The sequence below is a fragment of the Anguilla rostrata genome, chromosome 14, assembly GCF_018555375.3.
Source record: "Anguilla rostrata isolate EN2019 chromosome 14, ASM1855537v3, whole genome shotgun sequence".
In the NCBI taxonomy this organism is placed as follows: Eukaryota; Metazoa; Chordata; class Actinopteri; order Anguilliformes; family Anguillidae; genus Anguilla; species Anguilla rostrata.
Genome location: NC_057946.1, coordinates 17,765,545 through 17,778,878, shown reverse-complemented (window position 1 = coordinate 17,778,878; position 13,334 = coordinate 17,765,545). Strand labels below are relative to the sequence as shown.

Genomic DNA, 13,334 nt, shown 5'->3' with positions numbered 1-13,334 from the left:
CCAATATAAATATTTAAACAGATGTAAAAGGTTGAAAAATTAGCATTTCTACCTTTCCATGGCCCTGGAAGTGGATTGTGGTTGCTTTGATCGATATGCAGAATGAGTGAAGAATATTTAGTTTCCTACAAAAGGGAAGGATATATGACAAGGGTTAAAATTCCTTAGGTAAACAGTAAAATGTGCCAAGTAAAAAATGATTTTCATGTTTAATTTTGTCATTTCTGCCATGTCCTTTAATGTCTTTCATGTACAGTATATTAAAGACACATTTTTATTCAGTTACTGCAGTGTCCTGAATAATTAAACCCAACTGTCAAATTTTCTGGATGATTCAAACAAGTACCAGATGAACCTGCTGGAGGAACTGGAAGAAAACGATGAATGACACTTCCATGATTCATTCAACAAACACAACACTGACTTCAAGGCCAATGTCATAATTGAGATTTTAGTAATACATACTGTATCTGCCAAGAACAGTAGCCTCCATTCCTGCAGTAAAATACTTACCAATGAAAGTTATTCATGTCAGTGCACCCCAGATTTTATGCTGTACCACTCAAAGATGAGAGCAGTGAGTGACAGGTAGAATACATTCCAAGAGTGACTGCTGTGCCCACTGACTGAGAGGACTTGATTGACACTCCAAAACCAAACTATAGCCATAGGTGGAGATAACAAGAGGCCTACATGGACCCTACAACAGGTCAACCCTGAGACTGGACAAATCCCAGGGCCCCCAGGGCCAAATAACACTACACTGCCAGGGCATTCATTTCTGTTTGGCACCACTTACCTAGCGGAGGAGTCAAGTCTTTTTTTTTTCTTTAAATATGTTTTTTGGGTTTTTCCTTTATTTGATAGAACAGTGTAGAGAGACAGGAAGAATTAGGAGGAGAGAGAGGGAGAGAGACGATTGGCGCTCTACGGGCTGCGCCACTAGAGGCCCCAGGAGTCAAGTTTTGTGTGAGAAGAAGAAAGGTTACAAGTCTGACCAATCATAGGAATGTTAGAATCAATTGCAATGTTAATAGACTCTCAACCAATGAAATACAGTAAATAACTCCAGTTTGAGGTTTGAGACACCTGACCAAAAGATCATCAGAGGACTAGATATGCGTTTGGGGGAGTCATTTCTCAGTGCCCCATTAGTCAGAAGTGAAAGAGAAAACAGTGTGTAATAACTCTGCAATGTTATTATAGAGTACACTGCAAAAAAAGCAATGTGTATTCAGCAGGCACTGACCATATGACAGGAGCAGTGGCTGCAGGGCTCACAGGAACAGCTCAGGACCTACAGCCAGGGGAATGCCATGATCCAGCACATGCGCCAGATGGCAACAGGATGACGGGTTTCACAGACCTCACTGTTCTCCGCTTCCATTCACACACACACACACACACACACACACACAGACATCCTGCAAGTTAACAATAGCAGTAACAAACTGTACCTGATGCTTCTGTGTGCCTGTCCACACACCCATGTGCAGAGATACAGTTGCTAATGAAACAGAAATGGAGCCTAAACTTGTTCCTGCATTTTGCAAACAAATTTGAAAGCTGTGGCAGTTTGCAGTTCACAGAATATCAACATTCATTAGTATCTGAAACACTAATTACACAGAGCAGACAGGGATGCCGTTTTGAATCTAACTTGTGTCTACTGAGTAAAATTATTTTTCTGACGTTACTTCTGCTACTTCTGTGCATTTTCATACTGTGCAACTACAAGTGGTGAAATACTAATGCTGTTACAGATATGCAGACCCATACTCGTTTGCATGGCGATTATAGTTCACAACCGTTTTTAGCTATTTGCTGTCGTCCATACACAGCTGTTGCGAGCTCTTGTGAATGTAGCGTAAGTGAACTTATTTAGCTGTGTTGTGAATGAGACCTGTGGGCTCTGACCTCATTCTCACCCACAGGTTGGGTTGATGACCAGTTGACAGTGCTCTCTGAGGAACACGACCCTGACTGATGAACCTGCAAGCAGGAATAGGTCCTCTGAGGTGGCGCTGAAAAAGGTGAACCATAACCTGAGGCAAATCAGACCTTCTGGGGCCCATATTCTCAGAGACCCTACGAGGCCCGAACCACAAATCAAGGTCTTCTGTGAAGCACCACATTCCACTGTGTCACTTTTCACACATCTACCTTCACAGACGCCCAGCGTTGATCTATTCGGACTGCAGCACACAGAGCGCCAGAGCACACAGCCACATTTCAGCATCGCCACGTAACCAAACGGGGCTAGCGCACGTTATACAGCACACATCATCCTGAAGTGAGCTCTAAATCCTCAGTTCACACCACCTTTAAAAATATGTGGCAATATTTTCGGCGTTAACACTTCCGTTCTTGTTAACCCTTTGCCGTATCAGAGCTCAAAGTGCATCTTTGGGAACTGCATACGTTTTGGAGAAATACGTTAATATCTCAAAGATCACAGTGGACACTTCAGGAGACTGTGGCATCTGTAGAATGCCTAGTGGGCTGGATGAATGGCAGGACGAGACATCAATCATTACAGCTGACATAACAACATAATAAAACAGATCTGCATCTGCTTACACTTAGCCAGGTTCCTCTTTAATTAGCACGTAGAAACCAAATACAAAAACGAGTGCATTTAACACTGATCAAGTTAAGACGAAAATAAATGAATAAGAGCTTGCTGTACTTGACAAATGTTGACCATCTCCTTGGTAACAATGGCAACAGCACACCTTCCGTGATGTCAGTCAGCGCCTTCCACTGTGACCGTGGACACAGCAGTTATGTAGTACGGCCCCTCCCGCATGTAAGCCCGCAGGCTCAAGTAATGCTGGTTCCCGAAGATCTCAGCTGTGGACGTAGAGTTCACCAGAGCTTTCACAAGTTCAAACTTGGCGTCTTTGGACTCTTTGTTTGGTCCCGTCGAGCGGTCAACAATGAACTCCACAAAGCCTGGGGTGGCCACCATCAGTTTCTGACCCCAGGGCTGGCAGGCGATGGCCTTTAATGGGGGAAAAAGCACCAAACAAATTTAACTTCAAATAAAATCCTTAGTCAGTGAAGTGATGAATTTTAATGAAACAGAATATGTTTTTGTTGCTATTCAGAAAAAATCACTATAGACATTGTTGTATGAATGCTGGTTATGAAGATCTCTATACAAATAAAAATCAATACTTGTACTGCATGCCAGCTATGTAATGGAGAAACTTGTTGTGATGATATTTTCCCTATGGGCACTCACAGTGAAGATGCATAGAGCTCCACAGTGGAGCTCAGATGTTGTGATGATATTTTCCCTATGGGCACAGAGCCTGATGCACTCACAGTGAAGCTGCACAGAGCTCCACAGTGGAGCTCAGGTGTTGTGATGATATTTTCCCTATGGGCACAGAGCCTAATGCACTCACAGTGAAGCTGCACAGAGCTCCACAGTGGAGCTCAGATGTTGTGATGGTATTTTCCCTATGGGCACAGAGCCTGATGCACTCACAGTGAAGATGCACAGAGCTCCACAGTGGAGCTCAGATGTTGTGATGACATTTTCCCTATGGGCACAGAGCCTAATGCACTCACAGTGAAGCTGCACAGAGCTCCACAGTGGAGCTCAGATGTTGTGATGGTATTTTCCCTATGGGCACAGAGCCCAATGCACTCACAGTGAAGATGCGCAGAGCTCCACAATGGAGCTCAGGAAAGGGCTGGGTGCTGAAGCCGCGGAACATCTCCATGGGCTGGCTGGAAAGGGCCCCAAACCAGGACTCCGTCAGGCCTAAGAGGTCTTCCGTCTGCTGCTCCGCCTACCAAAATACAGACCTGTCAGTCAACATGTGGGAACAATATTTTTCTTCTCCACCATTTTTAGACAGGGAGCAACAACATTGGTAAATGACCATACACTAAAGACCCTTTTCCACTGGGTTGTGGGCAACAGGCGCTAAAATGGTTCCTGGAGCACATTAGTGTTTGCTCTCCCACGGCCGGGAACTATGCCCCAAGGACCAAAAATGGCCCTAGCTCCTCTGGTGGAAAATGGGGTTTAGTTCCTGATTTCCGCAAGACATTCCCAAGTGGACATTCCTACAGTGAAAAAGGTGGTTAAAGTTTGCCTTACCTTTACACTACAATAAAACTGGTTCTGAAATCCAGATTCAGAATTCCACCATGGGTTTTTATTTCCACAGGGTAGATAGAAATATCTCACATTTATTATGCATTTGCCTCTAGATTTCCACACCACATTCATTCAGAGGTAGTGCATAAGAGGTCTGGGACACCAAGGACAACGTAAACAGAAATCTGAACTATATTCAAAATCACGGAATTTCTGAAATTTGTGCACCAGTTTTAATAATATTATATATAGTTAATGGAGGGTTTCAGTTCTTACTACTGTGTAGCCTATTCTTTAAAACGGTTAAATTGGTTCTACTGAACTGACAACAGTATCATTATTTACGTTCTGTAACCTGACAAAAAGAATGAGAAAGCACAAGGAAGGCTGCAAGGTCAGATTTCCAGATGGGGTACTGCCATTGTACCCTTGAGCAGGGTACTTGAGCTAAAATTATTTTAAACATCCATCTGCATAAATGGAACATGTCTAAAAGCAAGCAGTGTGAATTAGCCATGAGGGTATGAGGATAAGTTGCAAATGTCATTAATTTCAGGGGATTACTGTGACAGTCCCCTTAGAAGGCTTAAATACTTCAGTGCTGTCAGTGTGAGAAAAGAAACCAATCACTAATAATAAGCAAAATGACAAGTGCATTTTCTCAACATACTCTGGGCTATTGCAGGGCTCTATAAATCACACGAATACCATCACATTAGTGACTCTTTCAGACCACTCAGATCATTAATCTTTGGACCACAATGAATATTTTACAGACAGAGAGAAGTAGGTGGTAATTCTGCATCTTGGTATATTATATGACATTATCCATTTGCCTTCTAAAATGAAATTTACAAAGCTTGCAGTCTTATAAACCTACATGTTCTGCTCTAAAGCTTTATATCTGTCTAGGCAACTGAGGTAACGCTGTGTCCCAACCCCAGAGCCCAGCCCTAGCACTTCCAGCCTCTTCAGGCAGTCATGCAGACAGTATCCTGAAGGCATGGCCAGGGCAACTCACTGGGAGAGTGAGGAGCAGAATAATGGCCTCCAGACAGCGGACTCTCAGCTCTGTTGCTGCATTCCTGGCCAACTGGCTCATCCTCTTCAATACCCTCTGGAACTTCTCACCTGGAGATAAAACAGGGTCATAGGGGCCCGTCAGCACTGTTCCCATAATTCAGGCAACACGTGCATTAGCGTTTAAAGACAAGTAGGTGGAAACAGCTGGTCGAACAATGTTTTACACTTGTCAATAATATAAATGAATCCTTTGGGACCATGCCTTGGTATCAGAACATTATAGGTTCAAAACCTAGATGCTGAAACTCTTGAACAATGTCCTGGACCTGAACTACTACAGTTCTATAGAAGACAGACAACAAAAAGCTGCTATAATAACAGTGAAAATGACATGTTTGTTGGAAAATCTTAAGGAGATAGGTAAAGTAAGGGCAAAGTTACATTTCATTCCACCACTGGTCCAGCACATTTATCAATTTCAGTTATGTTCCAGTTTATGCTCACCAAGTACTCTTCCTCATGCCAGATTCATTACACGCAGTCAAGAGCCTTAAACATCACGACACACGGCTCCCCACCTGTCTTCTGCAGGACTTGTTTTCCCTCCACCGTAGAGCCCAGCACTCCCAGAGTGTCCAGTGCCACGCCCGTCATCACTGGGTCCTGGTCCAGGGCCATCTCAAACACCTTCTGCAAGAAGGCGGGGTAGCACTCACAGACCTGCTGAGGGCTGTCCATGATAGCCAGGTTCCCAAAGAACTTCACTAGCCCTGCAGAGAGAGGTACGTTCAGAGATCAGCACTCAAAGCCATAAAAAATAACCTCCAAGAGGATGATACAGAAAAATATACAATCAGGTATACAATCAGCAATAAGTCATGTCATCCTAACCAAAATGTAACTGAGGGAGGGAGGAACAGACAGGGAGGAAACTGTGAAACAGCTTCACTATTGGCATCTTTCTGCAGAGTTGGTACCATTTATTCATATCATAATACATTTTTTTCTTCTCTTACATATATGGTAGAATAGTTTCTATGTTTACATATAAAGCAATGCAGACATAATGGCAAAAGTGCAGCAAAAACTGGCCTTTTTATTGCATATGACTAACAAACTCCCAATCATGCAAATTGGCAGTAATATCGAGACCTGGAGTGACAGTTAACCAGTCAGACTTTACCAATGACCAACTTTGCCTGGCGTGTCTAACAGTAGAGTTATGAATGATGATGTAAGGTGTATTCTACAAGGTGTCTCACCAGGTAGGTACAAGCTGGAGAAGGGATCTGACTCAGCCCCAATGATCATGTTGGAAATTTTATCCATGATGCCTTGCTGGGCCAGGTACAACCTCCCATGCTGGCTGTGTGCAAGAGTGGTCACCATCTCAATTGCCGTGGCTCTGAAAGAGGCAGAGAAGAATCAAAATCACCCACAATGGGCAAAAAAGATACACAAAGTATCAAATATCATCTAACAGGAGAATAAATGGAGATAAAATCAAGTTAAAAGGGTGTTTCATCCACAGGTACCTAATATTATACAGGTACCAAATGTTATATGTGTTTGCTTTTAGGCAAGGAACAATCTCAATTTCTACACTGATCATACAGAAATAAATGTTACATCTTTCTCTTTGTTCCCTTCCTGTTTGATTGTGAGAGTGAGTGAGTGCAAGAGTGTGCATGTTTGAGTGTGTAATTGTGAGTGTGTGTGTGTGTGCGCACATGCGTGAGTGAGTATGAGTGTATGAGTGAATGTGTGTGTGTGTGTGGGTGAGTGTGCATGCATGAGAGAGTGAGTATGAATGAGCATGAATTAATGTGTGTGTGTGTGTGTGAGTGTGTGCATGTGTGTGTGTGTGTGTGTGTGACTGAGTGTGAGTGTGGGTGTGTGCATGAATGCGTGTGTGTGTATAAAGACCGAGCTATGCAGCAGTTACCTAACCAGTATGTCATCACCAGTCAACTCCCCTAGAAGCTGGGAAATGAACCCGCTGTTGGCACAATACCCCAGGGAGATGGGAGAAACAGAGGACACATCTACCACCAGCTGTCCAACAGGGAGAGAGGCACAGACAAAAACTTTTAAACTCCCAATGTGTGAAATAAAATAAATCAGTATGGCCAACAGACTATTCCATCCGTTCTACAATGTTATATTTTGTTGCTTGTATTGCCACGGCAGTATATAACAAATTCAGCTGTGTCAACACACAAACAGCCACTGAAAAGAGTTTTATTCATGAAATATAATTCCACATTATAAAATTAAATGAACATACCTCATACACTCTGTATCGGATAACATCATTTGTGGCCATAACATCTTTCAGGTCTTTCAGTAAATTACTCTGGAATAATGCATCTAGCCCTGCTTTGGTATGAGCCAATTTGGAGAGTGCTCCAATCGCCTGTGAAATGTGTAAGGAAAACCAATCAGCATCCTTAGTTGTCAAGCAATGGTTGCTGTTGCAAACATGGAAAGGGACAGTGTAACTTTACCTCTTTGGCAACAGAAATTTTCTCCACTCCTATGCAGTGAATGACGTCCTTCAACACGCTCTGGTTGTTCAGGATTTCTGTGACAGCTTCTGAATGTTTGGCAATCCTCCCAACCTAAAAAAAAAAAAGAAGATATAGTGCAATGGAGGGTAATTTTAAACATTGGTAGCACACTTAATTTGCTGTGAAATATTTCTTTTGCAGTGTAAACAATCCCCGATACAAGAATACGCACTTGTGACATCGCCAAGATCTTGACCGAATCGTCAGAATGATTCAGTCCTCCCTGAAGTTCATTCCTGCAGTTCTGGGCCAGGTAGAGCGGGTCGAGAGCTTGGAGAATGCGACCCAGAATAACCACGCACAGCTCAGTTTGCTCCCTGTGCAAAGGAGATCATATTGTAGATATGTAGACGAACGTGTGTGAGTGGCTATCTGAAATGTTTAAGTGTTAATCTGGCTAGCTAGCAACTTGTCGTGCTGTTGTTGTGCATCGCACTCATTCGTAATCTAGCGGTCTCGCTTGCAGTCATCATATTGTAGCTATATTCAAGGTAGTGCAACTGAACCAGTTACTGTAGCTATATTATCAGGTTCAGGGACGTGAGCAAGCTTTCTTTAAACGGACCAATGGAGGTTGGTACCATGACAATGCTAAATTTATCTTAACGCAGCTTGTTTATGCAGCCACTGGAAGTCTGATAAACTTGAAAACGTGATTGAAAAGTTAACGGAATTGTAAATATGGTTTTTCATCTGGAAACACGTTGTTTTACCGACCTAATGTTAAGTTAAAGCATTTTGAAAAACCAGAGAAAGACAGATTAGCTGGACTTGCTTAACTCAGCAGTAATGCTCCCTTACATGAAACATACGAACCTGTCATTGGTATTTAAAAGCGAAAAAAGACCTTCTAGTCGTAGCCCAGACACAGTCTCACCCAGTAAATTCAAAGGAATTGCCAAAACGGCAGTTTTCAAATTCTGCAGTTCTTCAATAGGGTCTTCAAGACCTGAAATTTCTGAAAGTAGGCTTCCAATGGAGGCAGCCATGTTTCCGTATGTTTAGGTTTCGTAAAGCATCGCGAGATCTAAATATCCAACGTGTCTGTAAAGTGTGAAGTGTGAAGGCAGCCCGATCTGGCGCTGGATCGCACTTTGAGCAGGTGTGTATGCGCAAGGACAGTCAAGTCTTGTATAAAGAGCAGAAAAACTGTTGTAAATTGGAGTTGGACAGCAATTAGTTTTGGTCCGCAGTTTTTGCGCGCTGCCATTGAACTGAAGTCTTAGTTCATAAGCCATAACCTACTGTGCATTCTCAAGAAAACCACAACGCAGGCGGTTTATGTTCATAAAATCGGCCATGCTTGCATGCGCCTTTTAAAAATTTAGTGTTCAATATTTGGCACGTCCACTGAAGCAGATACATGACATAAGTATGTGTTTTCAAAATCTACACTTGTTTTATTATTTATTTATTTATTTATTTTGCTTATGCAAGCGTGTTTTCTTATTTATTTTGTACATTTAGCCGTTATTTGTTTGCTATTTTATTTTACGTTCTGAAAATTATATGTTAATGCTAACGTCTTGGTAAGGTCTGTTCTAGAAAAGACAGGCTTTGCTTCCAGGTTGAACGAAGGATATATACATTTTTAAAAACGATTAATTTCATGGAAGTTTTGAACAAACATCCTCATTATTTACAAAATGCCGAAAACATCTTGTTTTTTTCCCGCCAAGAGAACTGTAGCCTATTTCTTCGTTTACTTAGGGTCGAAGAAATACTCTGTCTCTGATCAGCTTGCATCACCTTGAGGAGGAGGTACCGGCAGGACTTGCTCAAACGTGCCTGTGAGTACTTTAAACAGATAATGAACTTTCCCAATGTAAATGATGAAAAACAAAAAGTAGTTTTCTCCTGCTTTCTACTACAAAAAGGTTATAATGAATAGGATGTTTACGGACCATGTTTTAGATTTTCATTCTTCTATCTCTAGGTGGCAGCAGTAGACTGCCAGAGTTACAGCTTAAGCAATGCCACCATTGTAATGGCTGTTTGACTGAGGGTCAAAACCATATATAACACTAGAGTAAAGAAAAAAACCCAATACATTTCTTGTGCATTTTTAGGCCTACTGTTGTTAAATACATAGCACATACAATAGGCCTCATGAGTAGATTTTTCAGTCCTGAGCAGGACATCACTCAGCCCAACCTGTTGCAGTGATGGTAGGAAATCTGTGATTTTTCCATGTGTGATGGATCCCTTGCCTCGCATCACTTCTTATAGGTTCAGTTATTTGAGTAACTGAGAATATTTAGCTAGCCATTTAAATTGCATTTAAGATAATGGTTTTCACCGAGCCAGTTCTTATTTTGTTAGTTCTCTATTGCATGTAGGTCTTTTCCCATCAGTTTCGGAAGCAGTTGTTTTTGTTTCTTTTCCTTCCAGACATTCTCTCTAACACATTTAGTAACAAAGTTCTTCGGGCCAAGAATTGCTGGACAAAAATATTATAAATAATATCATTTATTTTGTCTGGTTGCCAATGTTTCAGTCATGGTTGTAGTTCAGTTCTTCCTGGCAACTGATCAGGGCATTGGTAGACCCAGTCTTTCCACTTGTCTTTCTGTATCAGCAGTGGATGCTTACTGCACATGGCTATGCATGCCTTTAAGTTTTGGCTCATAACCAATCATCCCAGTAATTCACTGGCACCATCAGCACTGCATACCATACCTCCACATTCATGTCCTTGACAACTTTGCCCTTCAATTTTGCGCCACTGCCATGTCGAATCAAATTAAAACAATTCATCTTACGTTCTGTTACTCTTTTTCAACTCAAAGAAGACCCCAAGTTTTTAACATGATTTTATGCATATTAATGTGCATTAGTTAGGCACGTATTTTCAATAAAAACATTTTAGACTGAAGCCATACATAATTTTAATCAAATCAGTTTATCCACAAATCCACAATATGTTACACAGGGGAAAAAAAGTAAGTGAAAAACAGTAGCGTAAATATTAAAAGAGCACAGAAGCTCTTGCAGAACCATATAATTCAGGTCTGCTTTTTCTAGGTAGGCCTATATTGAGACAAAGAAAGAAAAATAGGCTAGAGGATGATGGGCTCAAGAGATCATTGGCTTTATGAATAAATAATTGAATGTAGTTCACTATACATAAAATGGAATATAACTCAGCTATTTCATGTTGACTGCCATTTTACTAGAGATTAGTCTTACACTATATGAGATTTGTAGACTACCATACGCATGTTTTGCACCTGCACATTGAACGTATGTTGCACATGTATACTACAGAAAATACCCATGCTGCACTATATAAACAGATTGCTGCACTTTCCGGTGGGACATCCACAACTGGAATAGACGTAAACCGGAGAGACATGGATGCCATAATTCTTATTTCAAAGCTTTTTTTTTGTTACTGATGTTCACTAGGGTATCATGCGTTGTTTCTAATATCATGATGAGCTATTTTCTAGTTTCTTTGGTGGTTGGGTACCATGGAGCTTACATTGTTTTTTTTGTTTTTTTTGGCAGACTTGATAAAACTGGGGAAAGTCATGATAAGACAGCTGTTTGTGAGAGCTGTGCACCATATAGAGTTTCAGCCCTGCTCTTAGCAGGCTCTATTCTTGCTGGTCCCACTCTCTAATTTCTGGCAGGCGAGTCTTTTCGGCCTGATTAGTAGCGGCATCCCTCAAAGCCGCCTCCCTTCCCTGCCACGTACCGAGGAGGCGAGCTTACAGTCTGCCCTCGCTGCGGAGTGGGGCCTAAACAGACCCACCTCGAAGTGCCTGTCAAGAAGCTGTGCGTTTCCAACCAAGAAGCAAAAAGGGAGAAAACATCCCCCACTGGCCTCGTTAATGTAGGGTAGAAGATTCTGTAAACTGCCCGTGGGTGGTTCCGAGCTCCAAATGAATAACTCCAGTCAAATGGCTGCAACTGTGCACTGGGGACACCAAGGTGGGAGTTCAGAGTAAACCCAGGGTCTGCACAGGAAAACATTGGAAAAATATTTGAAGCTGTTTGCATCGCCTTCTGACAACATGCTTGTAGGTCCTGCCTCCTACTGGGTGGTTTTGATTTGTGTACCTTTGTGCAAATCAGAAACCCAGGCATGAGAGTTATGTGAGGTGGTAGGCTGTTTAATTCTGCTGAGCGTATTGTGGGAAACATGAGTGTGAGTGCTAGTTTTCCAGAGAAAAGCCCGCAAAGCTGGACTTGATCCTCTGATGCTGAAGTGGTAGTCAGTCATGTGGCTTCCCTCCAGGCCTCTTTTGCGCACAAGTGTGGACCTCATGACTAAATCCATTCGTTCTTGTCCACATTGGTTCTTCCAGATTTTTTAATAATCTCAGGGAATATTTAATTTGAGGAACTGCCACTGTTTGGTAACTATGGCAATAAAACATCTTGTGATCCAGATTAAACAGTACCTGCTGTTTGTACAAACTATTTTTTAGTTAGCCATTTATAGATTTGGCTTTTTTGTGTACTCGGGGGCTTTAAAAGCTCTTTGATAGATTATGGCGAAATGCGATTTATTGTGTTTGGAATACTGCACGGAAATGAGTTTTTTCCGCCCTATGCTTCATCATAAAACGTAAACATCCTTTCAACAGAATTAACAGTTTTGCTTATGACAATATGTCCATCAGTTGAAATCAACATTGTAACGTTGTGCTTGCATTTGATTGCGAGTGGCGAAAAGCGGTCCTGATTAAAACGACCCGTGTTCTCGGGCAGAAGAAGCAGGCGTCTCGGGCCACGCTTTGCACACAAGGTTACAGGTTGAGCACTTCACTGGCAGGACGAGCCCTCCTTCCAAACCCACTTCACACGATGCCTGGTTTTCTTTGGCCTTCTACCAGAGAGTGACTTGGCAAGGGCTGCCACAGGCTCTGGGATGGGAACAGATGAGAGCTCCAGCATCCGCTGCTATCAGTTCTCATTTATTTACCCCAGCACTGCGACTCTGAGGGGAAAGCCTTCTCAAATATTTACCTGAGGTGTAATAAAGTAACCTATGGGTTCTGTGTCCTCAGTGGTGCTGGATTCCCTCACTGACGTACAGTTCAGGATCGAACAGTGTTGATCCAGCTGGCCCATCAATAAAGCCTTCACAGGGTGCTGAACTGTTGGAGGATTTTTTGTAACGTTTAAAGTTTGTCAGGATCAAACTTCTTAGGGATAATTTTGGCATGGCTGTTCGTTTCTTTGTGTTCATTTTGAAAAAACATTCATGCTGAAATTAGATTTTTGAGGGTGCCTTTACCATGAATGGAATTTTGTGCTCATTATTCCAGCGAGCAACTTTATATCAAGAGGCGAAATACCATTTCCATTTATCAAAGGAAATGATTGAGAAAAATATCTATTTTCAAATGGGAACCAAATAATACAGGATAATTGGTCACCTGGGGACATTCACAGATGACATTCAAAGACAGACTTTGAACGGCTCAAATGCCCCAGTGCTTCAGGAGCTGGTCTGCCTCTGAACTCAGATATGCTGTGAGTGAAGCACTTTGGGGGGGGGTGGTGTAAGACTCTCAAGATGCTGCCTATTCAGTTACTGAGGGAAATGTAGAAGATTTGACTGAGTGGCAGCGAGGTGTGTGCACAAAATCACCATTCTTAGAGGTGCATAC

The 13,334-nt window shown here is 42.1% G+C and overlaps 1 protein-coding gene and 1 long non-coding RNA gene across 2 annotated transcripts; one reads left to right on the top strand and one right to left on the bottom strand.

The window, feature by feature from the left end:
* Positions 1 to 2,576: 2,576 nt before the first annotated feature.
* Positions 2,577 to 8,734, bottom strand: psmd5 (proteasome 26S subunit, non-ATPase 5). Its single transcript, XM_064307995.1, has 10 exons — positions 8,527 to 8,734; positions 7,883 to 8,027; positions 7,648 to 7,761; positions 7,428 to 7,556; positions 7,086 to 7,195; positions 6,403 to 6,545; positions 5,719 to 5,910; positions 5,139 to 5,248; positions 3,663 to 3,803; positions 2,577 to 3,004 (listed from the first exon to the last, which is right to left on the bottom strand). The coding sequence occupies exons 1-10, from the start codon at positions 8,697 to 8,699 to the stop codon at positions 2,747 to 2,749; spliced, it is 1,515 nt and encodes a 504-aa protein (XP_064164065.1). The 5' UTR covers positions 8,700 to 8,734; the 3' UTR covers positions 2,577 to 2,746.
* Positions 8,735 to 8,818: 84 nt separating this feature from the next.
* On the top strand, positions 8,819 to 12,813 carry LOC135239384 (uncharacterized). Its single transcript, XR_010325360.1, has 3 exons — positions 8,819 to 9,082; positions 9,421 to 9,500; positions 11,221 to 12,813. It is a non-coding gene; the product is annotated as an uncharacterized LOC135239384 (long non-coding RNA).
* Positions 12,814 to 13,334: the final 521 nt, after the last annotated feature.

What these genes read in the sequence shown, in the direction of transcription:
- psmd5 (XM_064307995.1), bottom strand. Translation starts at nt 8,699, where the DNA reads ATGGCTGCCTCCATTGGAAGCCTACTTTCAGAAATTTCAGGTCTTGAA. An exon ending in CTTTTAAATACCAATGACAG is followed by an intron (nt 8,028 to 8,526) that starts GTTCGTATGTTT and finishes TCCTTTGCACAG; the next exon opens with GGAGCAAACTGAGCTGTGCG. An exon ending in AGATCTTGGCGATGTCACAA is followed by an intron (nt 7,762 to 7,882) that starts GTGCGTATTCTT and finishes TTTTTTTTTTAG; the next exon opens with GTTGGGAGGATTGCCAAACA.